The following is a 12770-nucleotide window of genomic DNA, read 5'->3' as shown; positions in this document are numbered from 1 at the left end:
CGCGCAACCCCAACTGAAACCACGCCCCCAAGCGTAAACCCCGCCCTTTATTTCCATATATGGGATTCGCGCGCTGCTTGGCCGCGCCCCCTCCTGGGCGCTGGGGCGCCCTGAGCGCGCCCCCCCCAACCGAGGATTTTGGGGGGATTTTGGGGTTTTTGGGGCACCCTGGAGGTGCCGGAGGGGCCGGGGCGGCTCCGGGATGGGCCCGAGGCGCCGGAGATGGCGGCGGACGGCGGCGAAGGCCGCGCTGGTGGCGCTGGGGCTGACGGTGCTGGGGCTGCTGGGCAGCGGCGAGGGCGAGGAGCTGCTGGCGGCGGCCCTGGCGGCCTGGGGGGAGGGGCGGGGGGCTTGGGGGGAGGGGAGGGATGGGGGGGATTGGGGGGTGGGCGTGGGGGGCGCGGGGGAGGCGTGGGGTGGGAGTTGGGGGGGCGCTTTTATGAATGGGGAGCGTGGGAAAGGGGCGGGGCTTGCGGCTGGCGGGGCGGGGTTTATGAATGGGGGCGCGGGGTTTATGAATGGGGAGGGAGGGGAATGGAGGGAGGCGATCCCCAATGGGAGGGTGGGCGGTGAGAAAGGCGGGGCGGGGGTCCCGAATGGCAGCTGGGGGGTCACGAACGGGGGTCCCGGGGGTCCCCGCGTCCCCCCCGGCTGTGTCGGGCTCCTGTCGGGCGGCTCTGGCGACCTGGCCGAGGGTCCGTGGTGGCTGCCCCGGGACCCCCGCACCCCGCGGGTGCTGCTGGCGCCGCCGCCGTGCGCTCCCCCCGCGCCCCCGTTCCTGCTGCTGCTCGTGCCCAGCGCCCCCGCGCACCTCGAGCGCCGCCTCGCCGTGCGCGACACCTGGGGGGGCTCCTGGGCCGAGCCGGGGACCCCCCCGAGCCGCACCGTGTTCGTGCTGGGGGTCCCGCCCGGCCCCGACGGCCAGCGCGAGCTGCTGAGCGAGTCGCGACAGCACGGCGACATCCTGCAGGGCGACTTCGGCGACAGCTACGCCAACCTCACCCGCAAGACGCTGCTGCTGCTGCGCTGGGCCCGCGCCTGCTGCGGGGGGGCGCCGTTCCTGCTCAAAGCCGACGACGACGTCTTCGTCAACGTGCCCGCTGTCGCGACATACCTGGCGACGTGGCCGGCCCCTCCCCGCCTCTACCTGGGCCGGGTCCACTGGGGGGTGGCGCCGAACCGCGACCCCCGCAGCCGCCACCACGTCCCGCCGGGGATTTACGGCGCCGCCCGGTACCCGCCCTACTGCAGCGGCACCGCCTACGTGCTGTCGCGACAGGCGGCGACAGGCGTGCTGGGCGGGGCGCTGGCCGTGCCGCTGGCCATGCCCGAGGACGTGTGGGTGGGGCTGGGGGCGCGCAGGGCCGGGCTGGCCCCGCGGCACTCGGCGCGGTTCGGGGGGTCGCTGCGGGTGCCCCCCGAGCGCTGCTGCCTGGGCCGGGCGCTGCTCAGCGCGCACCGCCTGCGGCCCCCCGAGATCAGGAGGGTCTGGCAGGGGCTCAGGGAGCTGAGGGAGGAGCCCGGGGGGTGTCCCCGGATCCTGCACGGGGCGCTGGGGAGGCTGCGGTGCCGCGTCATGGCCTGGGGGGAGAGGATATGGGGAGGGGGTGACGTCATGGAGTGATGTCATGGGGTGATATCATGGGGTGGTTTATTGGAGTGATGTAATGGGAGTGACGTCATGGGGTGATGTAATGGTGGAGTGATGTCATTGGGTGATGTCATGGAAACGATGTAATGGGGTGACGTCATGGAGTGATGTCATTTGGTGACGTCATGGGGTGATGTCATGGGAATGATGTCATTGTGTGATGTCATGGGGTGGTTTATTGGAGTGATGTCATGGGAGTGACGTCATGGGGTGATGTAATGGTGGAGTGATGTAATGGAAACGATGTAATGGGGTGACGTCATTTGGTGACGTCATGGGGTGATGTAATGGTGGAGTGATGTCACTTGTTGATGTCATGGGGCGATGTAATGAAGATGTGATGTAATGGGATGATGTAATAGAGGGTGATGTCATGGGGTGATGTAATGGTGATGTCATTTGGTGATGTCATGGAAATGATGTAATGGGGTGACATCATGGGGTGATGTAAATGAAATTATGTCATTAGGTGATGTCATGGAAATGATGTAATGGAGTGACGTCATGGGGTGATGTCATAGTGGAGTGGCGTCATGAAGGTGTGATGACACTGAGTGATGTAATGGGCTGATGTCATTGTGTGATGTCATTGTGTGATGTCATGCGGTGATTTAATGGAGTGATGTCATGGGAGTGACGTCATGGGGTGATGCAATGGTGGAGTGACGCCATGGAGTGATGTCATTTGGTGACGTCATGTGGTGATGTAATGGTAGAGTGACGTCACGGGGTGATGTAATGGGAATGATGTCATTGTGTGATGTCATGGGGTGATTTAATGGAGTGATGTCATGGGAGTGACGTCATGGGGTGATGTAATGGTGGAGTGATGTCATTTGGTGATGTCACGGGGTGATGTAATGAAGATGTGATGTAATGGGATGATGTAATAGAGGGTGACGTCATGGGGTGATGTAATGGTGGAGTGATGTAATGGGGTGACGTCATTTGGTGATGTCATGGGAGTGATGTCATGGTGGAGGGTGATGTCATGGTGGAGTGATGCCATTGGGGTTTCATGTGGTGCTGTAATGGGAATAATGTCATTGAGAGACGTCATGGGGTGACATGGGGTGATGGAATGATGTCATGGTGGAGTGACGTCATGGGGTGATGTAACAGTGGAGTGGTGTAATGCAGGTGTGATGTCATGGAAATGATGTAATGGGGTGACATCATGGGGTGATGTAATGAAATTATGTCATTAGGTGATGTCATGCAAATGTAATGGGGTGACGTCATGGGGTGATGTAATGGAGTGATGTCATGGGGTGATGTCATAGTGGAGTGACGTCATGAAGGTGTGATGACACTGAGTGATGTAATGGGCTGATGTCATTTGGTGGTGTCATGGGGTGATGTTATGGTGGAGTGATGTAATGCGGGTGTGATGTCATTGTCAGATGTCATTGTGTGATGTCATTGTGTGATGTCATGGGCTGATTTAATGGAGTGATGTCACGGGGTGATGTAATGGTGGAGTGATGTCATGGAAACGATGTAATGGGGTGACGTCATGGAGTGATGTCATTTGGTGACATCATGGGGTGATGTAATGGTGGAGTGATGTCATTTGGTGATGTCATGCGGTGATGTAATGAAGATGTGATGTAATGGGATGATGTAATAGAGGGTGACGTCATGGGATGATGTAATGGTGGTGATGTCATGGGGTGATGTCATTTGGTGATGTCATGGGAGTGATGTCATGGTGGAGGGTGATGTCATGGTGGAGTGATGCCATCGGGGTTTCATGTGGTGCTGTATTGGGAATAATGTCATTGAGAGACGTCATGGGGTGACATGGGGTGATGGAATGATGTCATGGTGGAGTGATGTCATGGGGTGATGTAACAGTGGAGTGATGTCATGGGGTGACACCATGGAGTGATGTAATGGGGTGACATCATGGGGTGATGTAATGGTGGAGTGATGTCATGGGGTGACACCATGGAGTGATGTAATAGGGGTGACATCATGGGAATGATGTCATCAGGAGAGATGTCATGGGGGTGATGTCATGGGGAGTGACGTCATGAGTGATGTACTAGAGGGTGATGTCACCGAGGGTGATGTCATGGGGCTGTGACGTCACTGGGAGTGATGTAATGTGTGTGATGTCATTGAGAGTGATGTGACTGGGCTCTGATGTCACATATTGGGGACACCCCCCCAGATGGGGCCAAGGGACCGCGGTGGCCTCAGGGTGTGACACCGATGTGACACAGGGACACTGTGACAGTGACACTGATGGTGACAATAAAGTCCCCAGGGCTGGTGACACCAAGGTGACCCTTGGCTGGGGGAGGGGACATTTGGTACCCCAAAAAATGGGGATGGGGACATTGGGGACCCCAAATTGGGGAGGGGACACTTTGGGGACCCCAAAAATGGGGAGAAGACCCCAAAAAATGGGGATGGGACCCCAAAAAATGGGATGGGGACCCCAAAAATGGGGAGAGGACACTCTGGGGACCCCAGAATTGGGGGGAAAGGACATTGGGGACCCCAAAAATGAAGAGAAGACCCCATAAAATGGGGATGGGACCCCAAATTTGGGATGGGGACACTTTAGGGACTCCAAAAAATGAAGATGGGATCCCAAAACTGGGGATGGGGACACTTTGGGGACCCTAAAAATGAAGAGGAGACCCCAAAAAATGGGGATGGGACCCCCAAAAAATTGGAGATTTGGACATTGGGGACCCCAAAATGGGGATGGGGACCCCAAAAATGAGGAGGGGACACTTTGGGGACCCCAAAACTGAGGACACAAAACCCCCAAATTTTTATTTCTTGAACCTGTCCAGGGCCCCCTTGGTGAGGGGGGAGCCCCCCAATTTTGGGGTTTTTCCCCCCAATTTTGGGGTTTTTCCCCCCAATTTTGGGGTTTTTCCCCCTTTCTTCCCCTTCTGATTTTTTTTGGGGGTCCCCCCAAGATTTTTCCCAATTTTTTGGGATTTTTCCCCAATTTTTTGGGAATTTTCTGCCCCTTTTTCCTGATTTTTTTCTGTTTTTTCCCCTGTTTTTTTCCCAATTTTTTGGGATTTTTCCCCATTTTTTTTCCCAATTTTGGGGTTTTTTTCCAAAAGTTTTTTCCCAGTTTTGGGGTTTTTTTCCCCAATTTTTTGGGGGTTTTTTCCTTCCTTTTTCCTCCTTTTTTTGGGAGGCTCCTCCTCCTTTTTCTCCTTTTCCTCCAAACTCTTCCGGATTCGGGCCTGGGGAAAAAAAATGGGAAATTTGGGATCAAAATTCACCAAAATTCCCCCCAAAAATCTCCCAAAAATCACAAAAAATGCCCCAAAAATTCCCTCAAAAATTTCCCAAAAAATCCCAAACACTCTTCAAAATTTCTGAAAAAAACCCTATAACAATCCCCCCAAAATTCCCAAAAAACCCCAAAAATCATTTAAAAATCCCCCCCAAAATTTCCCAAAAAAATCACCAAAATTTCCAAAAAAACCTCCCAAAAATTCAAAAAAATCCCCCAAAAATCCCCCAAAAATTCCCTCAAAATTTTCCAAAAAAAATCCCCAAAAGCTCCCCAGAATTCCCAGAAAAAATCCCAAAAATATCCCCCAAATTCCCCCAAAATTCCCCACAAAAATCCCCAAAATTCCCCCCAAAATCCCACAAAAATCCCCCAAAAAATCCCCCAAAATCCTCAAAAGCTCCCCAAAAAAATCCCCCCAAAAATAAAAAAATCCCAAAAATTCCCCCCAAATATCCCAAAAAAACTCCCCAAAAATACAAAAAAAATCCCCCAAAATCCCCATAAAATCCTAAAAATTCCCACAAAAATCCCAAAAAAATCCCAAAATTCCCCAAAAAATTCCCCTAAATTCCCCAAAAAATCCCACAAAAAAAATCCCCCAAAAATCCCAAAAAATTGCCCCCCAAATCCCTCAAAAATCCAAAATTCCTTCCAAAATCACCCAAAAATTCCCAAAAAAACCCCAAAAAATCCCCCCAAAAATTCCAATAATTCCACAAAAAATTCCAAAAATATCCCCCAAATTCCTCCAAAATTCCCCCCAAAATGCCAAAAAATTCCCTAAAAATTCCCCAAAAATCCCAAAAAACCTGAAAAAATTCTCCAAAAAAATCCCCAAAAACTCCCAAAAAATCCCCCAAATTCCCACCAAAAATCCTAAAAAATTCAAAAAAATTCCCCCCAAAAAATCCCAAAAATTTCCCCAAAACCCCAAAAATCCCCAAAAAATCCCAAAAAATCAAAAAAACCCCCAAATAATTCCAAAAATTGCCCAAAAATTCCCACAAAAAATCCCAAAATTTCCCAAAAAAATCCCAAAAATTCTTAAAAATTCCCCTAAATTCCTCACAAAATCCCACAAAAATTAAAAAAATACCCTAAAAACTCCCCAATAAAATCCCCAAAAAATCCCCAAAAAATTCCAGAAAAATCCCCAAAAAATCTCCCAAAAATTCCCCAAAATCCCAAAAAAATCCTAAAAAAATTCCCTAAAAATCCCCCAAAAATCCCTAAAATTCCCCCCCAAAATCCCCCCAAAAAATCCCCAAAAAAACCAAAATTTCTCAAAAATTTCCTTAAATTGCCCACAAAATCCCACAAAAATCACCCAAAAAAATCCCCAAAAAATCCCCAAAAATCCCAAAAACTCCCCAAAAAATCCCCCAAATTCCCCCAAAATCCAAAAAAATTCCCTAAAAATCCCCCAAATCCCCCCAAAATCCCCAAAAATCCTAAAAATTCCCACAAAAATCCCAAAAAAATCCCAAAAATTCTTAAAAATTCCCCACAAAATCCCCCAAAAATAAAAAAAAATCCCCAAAAAATCCCCCAAAAATCCCAAAATTCCTTCCAAAATCACCAAAAATTCCCAAAAAACCCCCAAAAAATTTCCCCAAAAAATCCCAAAAATTCCCCAAAATTCCCCCCGAAAAATCCCAAAAATTCCCAAAAAATCCCCAAAAAATCCCCCAAAAATACAAACAAAATCCCCAAAAATCCCCAAAAAATCCCAAAAATCCTAAAAAATTCCCAAAAAATCCCCAAAATTCCCCCCAAAAATTCTAAAAAATTCCAAAAAAATCCCCCCAAAATTCCAAAAAACCCCCCAAAATCCTAAAAATACCTCCCCCGAAAAAAAATCCAAAAAATCCCCCCAAAAAATCCCAAAACTTTCCCCAAACCCCCCAAAAAATCCAAAAAAATAAAAAAAACCCCAAAATAATTCCGAAAATTCCCCAAAAATCCCGCAAAAAATGCAAAGTAATGCCCAAAAAATCCCAAAAATTCCCAAAAATCCCAAAAATTCCCCCCAAAAATCCTAAAAAATTCCCTAAAAATCTGCCAAAAATTCCAAATAAACCCCCCAAAAATCCTAAAAAATTCCCTAAAATCCAAAAAAAATCCCAAACATTGCCCCCAAAAATTCCACAAAAAATCCCCAAAAAATCAAAGAAAACCCCCCAAAAAATCCTAAAAATTCCCCAAAAACTCCCAAAAAATTCCCAAAAATTCCCCAAAATTCCCCCTAAAATTCCCAAAAAAATCCCAAAAACTCCCCAAAAATCCCAAAAAAATCCCAAAAATTCTCCCCAAATTCCCCCCCAAAATAAAAAAAAATTCCCAAAAAAATCCCCAAAAAATCCCAAAAATTCCCCAAAATTCCCCCCAAAAAAATAAAAAAATTAAAAAAATTCTCAAAAATTTCCTTACATTCCCAAAAAAATCCAAATCCCCCAAAAATCCTAAAAAAATCCCCAAAATTTGCCAAAAAATCCCAAAAAATTCCCCAAATATCCAAAATAATCCCAAAAAAAACCCCCCAAAGCTCCCAAAAAAATCCCCCAAAAATCCCCCAAAATCCCCAAAAAATCCTAAAAGTTCCCACAAAAATCCTGAAAATTCCCCCCAAAAATTCCCTAAAAATCCCAAAAATATCTCCCCAAAAAAAAAAAATTCCAAAAATTCCCCAAAAAAATCCCAAAAATTCTCCCCAAATTCTCCCCAAAATCCTAAAAAATTCCCTAAAAATTTCCCAAAAAATCCCAAAAATTCCCCCCAAATTCCCCCCAAAAATAAAAAAAAATCCTAAAAAAAATCCCAAAAAACCCCCCCAAAAATCCTAAAAAATTCCCTAAAATTCCCCCCAACCCCCCCAAAAATACCAAAAATGCCTCCCAAAAATTCCCCAAAATTCCCCCCCAAAAACCCCTAAAATTCCCCAAAAATTCACCAAAATTCCCCCCAAAATTCCCTAAAAATCCCCAAAATTCCCAAAAAAATTCCCCTAAATTCCCCAAAAAATCCCAAAAAAAAAAAAAAATCCCCCAAGAATCCCCCCAAAAATTCCCCCAACTCCCTCAAAAATCCCAAAATTCCTTCCAAAATCACCCAAAAATTCCCAAAAAAACCCCAAAAAATTCCCTCAAATAATCCCAAAAATTCCCCAAAATTCTCCCCAAAAATCCCCAAAAAATCTCCCAAAATTCCCAAAATTCCCCAAAAAATCCCCCAAAAATACCAAAAAAATCCCCAAAAATCCCCAAAAAATCCTAAAAATTCCCACAAAAATCCCCAAAAAATCCCAAAAATTCTTAAAAATTCCCCTACATTCTCCACAAAATCCCACAAAAATTAAAAAAAATACCCTAAAAACTCCCCAATAAAATCCCCAAAAAATTCCAGAAAAATCCCCAAAAATTCCCCAAAAATCCCAAAAAAATCCAAAATAAATCCCAAAATTCCCCCCCAAAATCCCCCAAAAATCCCCAAATAAATCCCAAAAAATCCCAAAAATTCTCCAGAAATCCCCCCAAAATTCATGGAAAATCACCAAAAAAATCCCCAAAAAATCTCCAAAAAAATCCCCAAAAAATCCCCCAAAAATCCCCCCAAAATTCCCCAAAAAATTCCCAAAAAATTCCAAAAAAATCCCCAAAATTCTCCAAAAAATCCCAAGAAATCACCAAAAAGTTCCCGAAAAATCCCCAAAAAATCCCCCCAAAATAAAAAAAAAATTCTCAAAAATCCCCTAAAAAATCCCAAAAAACCCTAAAAAAATTCTAAAAAATCTCCAAAAAAATCCCCAAAAAATCCCTAAAAATCCCCCCAAAATCCCCAAAAATTCTCCAAAAAAATTCCAAAAAAATCCCCAAAAATTCTCCCAAAAATCCCAAAAAATCCCTCAAAAAATCCCCAAAATTCTTTAAAAATTCCCAAAAAATCACCAAAAAATCCCCAAAAATTCTCCGAAAAATCCTCCAAAAAACCCCAAGAAATCCCAAAAATTCACCAAAAATTCACCAAAAAATCCCAAAAAAATCCCCAAAAAATCCCCAAAAAATCCCAAAAAAACCCCAAAAAATCCCAAATTCCCCAAACCCCCCAATTTTTTAGGATTTTCCCCATTTCTCACCCTCTGCTGCTCGTTCTGCACTTGGCGCCGTCGGTGCTCGAGCTCCCGGCCCTTGCGGCGCCGCCGGGGACGGAATTTGGGTTTGGAGTTGGGGTCAAAGCCCTGGGAATCCAAAATTTGGGAATTATTTGGGATTTGGGAATTTGGGAATTGGGAATTTGGGGTTTGGAGCTGGGAAAATCCAAAATTTGGGAATTTAGGAATTTGGGTTTTAGGGTCAAAGCCGTAGGAAATGGAAAATAGGAATTATTTGGGAATTGGGAATTTGGGAAAATCCAGAATTTGGGATTTGGGAATTTGGGATTTGGGGTCAAATCCTTGGGAATTGGGAAATTTGGGATTTGGGAATTTGGGAAAATTGGGAATTTGGGGTCAAAGCCCTGGGAAATGGGAAACTGGGAAAATTGGGAATTTAGGATTGGAGTTGGGGTCAAATCCCTGGGGATTGGAAAAATCCAAAATTTGGGAATTTGGGAAAATCCAGAATTTGGGAAAATTGGGAAAATTGGGAATTTGGGGTCAAAGCTCTGGGAAAATGGGAAATGCCAGAATTTGGGAATTTGGGAATTTGGGATTTGGGAATTTGGGGTCAAAGCCCTGGAAATGGGAAAATCCAAAATTTGGGAATTGGGAATTTGGGTTTGGAGCTGGGGTCAAAGCCCTGGGAATGGGAAAATCCAAAATTTGGGAATTGGGAATTTGGGTTTGGAGCTGGGGTCAAAGCCCTGGGAAATGGGAAATTGGGAAATTTGGGATTTGGGAAAATCCAAAATTTGGGATTTGGGAATTTGGGATTTGTGAACTTGGGAAAATTGGGAATTTGGGGTCAAAGCCCTGGGAATTGGGAAAATCCAGAATTTGGGATTTTGGATAGAAATTTGGGAATTTGGGGTGGGAATTTTATGATTTTGAGGTCAGAATTTGTGGATGTCTGGGTGGGAATTTTGGGATTTTGGGGATTTGGGGTCAGTTTTTGGGATTTTGGAGTGGGAATTTTGGGATTTTGGAGTGGGAATTTTGGGATTTTAGGGTGGGAATTTGGGGATTTTGGAGATTTTGTGATTTTAGGTGAGATTTTGGGGTGGGAATTTTGGGATTTTGTGATTTTGGGTGGGAATTTGGGATTTTAGGACGGATTTTGAGATTTTGGGGATTTGGGATTGGATTTTGGGATTTTGGGTGAGATTTTGGGGTCAGATTTTATGATTTTGGGTGTGAATTTTGTGATTTTGGGTCAGATTTTGGGATTTGGGGTTGGATTTTGGGGTGCGAATTTTTGGATTTTGGGGATTTGGGGTCAGATTTTATGATTTTGGGTGTGAATTTCAGGATTTTGGAGTGGGAATTTTTGGATTTTGAGGATTTTGGGTGTGAATTTTGCGATTTTGGGGTCGGATTTTGGGATTTTGGAGTGGGAATTTTGGGATTTGGGGTGTGAATTTGGGGGATTTTGGGTGGGAATTTCGAGATTTGGGTGGGAATTTGGGATTTTGGGGTGGAAATTTTGGATTTTGAGGATTTTTGGGGTGAGATTTTGTGGTTTTGGGGCCGTACCAGGCGCTGGATCCTCTCCTGCTGCTTCTGCTCCAGCCCGGCCGAGTCCACGCGGGACAGGAGGGAGGGGTCCGGGGTCAGCAGCTCCCAGGGGATCTGAAATGGGGAAAATGGAATTATTGATTGGGAAAAATTGAATTATTGATTGGGAAAAATGGGATTATTGGGGTCAGCAGCTCCCAGGGGATCTGAGATGGGAAAAATGGAATTATTGATTGGGAAAAATGGGATTATTTGGGTCAGCAGATCCCAGGGGATCTGAAATACAGGGAAAAATGGGAAAAAAACATGGAATTATTAAATGGGAAAAATGGAATTATTGGGGTCAGCAGCTCCCAGGGGATCTGAAATGGGAAAAAATGGGGAAAAATGGGAATTATTGATTGGGAAAAATGGGAAAAAAAATGAAATTATTGGGGAAAAAATGGGATTATTAAATGGAAAAAAATGGGAAAAATGGGATTATTGGGGAAAAAATGGGAATTATTGGGGTCAGCAGCTCCCAGGGGATCTGAAAAATGAAATTATAGGGGAAAAAAAGAGACAAAAATGGGAATTATTGAATGGGGAAAATGGGATTATTTGGGTCAGCAGCTCCCGGGGATCTAAAAATTGGGAAAAATGAGATTATTCAGGGGAAAAATGGGGAAAAATGGGAATTATTGGGGAAAAAAAATGGGATTGTTTGGGTCAGCAGCTCCCATGGGATCTGAAAATGTAAAATATTGGGGATTATTGGGGAAAAAATTGGAATTATTGGGGGAAAAATGGGATTATTGGGGGAAAATGTGAATTATTTGGGTCAGCAGCTCCCAGGGGATCTAAACTGGGAAAAAATGGGGAAAAAAAAGAAATTATTGGGGAAAAAATGGGATTATTAAATGGGAAAAATGGGAAAAATGGGATTATTGGGGTCAGCAGCTCCCAGGGGATCTGAAAAATGGAAAATATGGAATTATAAAATGGGAAAAATGGGAAAAATGGGAATTATTGAATGGGAAAAATGGGAATTATTGGGGTCAGCAGATCCCAGGGGATCTGAGAAATGAAATTATTGGGGAAAAAAGAAATAAAAATGGGAATTATTGAATGGGGAAAATGGAATTATTGGGGGAAAATGGGAATTATTGGGGTCAGCAGCTCCCAGGGGATCTGAAATGGGCAAAGAGACAAAAATGGGAATTATTATATGGGAAAAGTGACAAAAAAAATGAAATTATTGGGGAAAAAATGGGATTATTAAATGGGAAAAATGGGAATTATTTGGGTCAGCAGCTCCCAGGGGATCTGAAATGGGGAAAAATGGGAAAAAATGGGAATTATTGAGAGAAAAATAGGGAAAATTGGAATTATTAAATGAGAAAAATGGGAATTATTGGGAAAAAGGGGAATTATTGAGAGGAAAAATTAGAATTATTAGGGGAAAAAATGGGAATTATTTGGGGGAAACGGGAATTAGGGATCAGGGATTTGGATAAAAAAAAAGAATTTTGGGATTTTGGATGAGAATTTGTGATTTTAGGTGGAAATTTTTAGATTTTGGTTCACAATTTTGGGGTTTGGGTCAAAATTTTGGGATTTTGTGTCAGAATTTCAGGATTTTAGGTCAGAATTTGGGATTTTTGGGTGGGAAATTTGTGATTTTGGGTCAGAAATTCAAAATTTTGGTTCAGAATTTTGTGATTTTAGGTGGGAATTTTGTGATTTTGGTTCAGAATTTGGGATTTTGGATGCTAATTTTTATATTTTGAGTCAGAATTTTGTGGTTTTGGGTGGGAATTTTCAGATTTTGGTTTAGAATTTGTGATTTTGTTTCAGAGTTTGAGATTTTGGGTCAGAATTTTGTTATTTTGGGTGAGAATTTTAGGATTTTTGCTTCAGAATTTTGTAATTTTAGATAGAAATTTTAGTATTTTGGGTGAAAATTTTGTGATTTTGATCAGAATTTGGGGATTTTAATTCAGAATTTGTGATTTTAGGTGGAAATTTTGAGATTTTGGTGCAGAATTTGTGATTTTAGTTGGGGATTTTTGGTATTTTAGGTGGGAATTTTGTGATTTTGGGTGGGAATTTCCAGATTTTAGTTCAGAATTTTATTTTGGGTGAGAATTTTGGGATTTTTGGTGCCAATTTTGTAATTTTAGGTAAGAATTTTGTGA

The 12770-nt window shown here is 44.2% G+C and overlaps 2 protein-coding genes across 2 annotated transcripts in view; one reads left to right on the top strand and one right to left on the bottom strand.

Annotated features, from left to right (window-relative positions):
- Positions 1 to 493: 493 nt before the first annotated feature.
- Positions 494 to 1727, top strand: B3GALT4 (beta-1,3-galactosyltransferase 4). Its single transcript, XM_033086985.1, has one exon. It carries the CDS (start codon positions 494 to 496, stop codon positions 1622 to 1624), a length of 1131 nt encoding a protein of 376 aa, XP_032942876.1. The 3' UTR covers positions 1625 to 1727.
- A 3100-nt stretch (positions 1728 to 4827) lies between these two features.
- Positions 4828 to 12770, bottom strand: part of WDR46 (WD repeat domain 46) — a gene marked incomplete at its 3' end in the record, with an annotated part of 30343 nt that continues 22400 nt past the window's right edge. The window contains exons 13-15 of the mRNA XM_033086984.1: positions 10612 to 10710; positions 9058 to 9159; positions 4828 to 4869 (exon numbers count right to left, since the gene is read on the bottom strand). Coding sequence (XP_032942875.1) covers positions 4828 to 4869; positions 9058 to 9159; positions 10612 to 10710 — 243 coding nt within the window. The remainder of the gene's footprint in view (positions 4870 to 9057; positions 9160 to 10611; positions 10711 to 12770) is intronic.

Source organism: Catharus ustulatus, unplaced genomic scaffold (assembly GCF_009819885.2).
Source record: "Catharus ustulatus isolate bCatUst1 unplaced genomic scaffold, bCatUst1.pri.v2 scaffold_93_arrow_ctg1, whole genome shotgun sequence".
Classification (NCBI taxonomy): domain Eukaryota; kingdom Metazoa; phylum Chordata; class Aves; order Passeriformes; family Turdidae; genus Catharus; species Catharus ustulatus.
Note: the sequence above shows the minus strand (reverse complement) of the source record. Positions and strands in the feature narration are given on the sequence as shown.

What these genes read in the sequence shown, in the direction of transcription:
- B3GALT4 (XM_033086985.1), top strand. Translation starts at nt 494, where the DNA reads ATGAATGGGGGCGCGGGGTTTATGAATGGGGAGGGAGGGGAATGGAGG.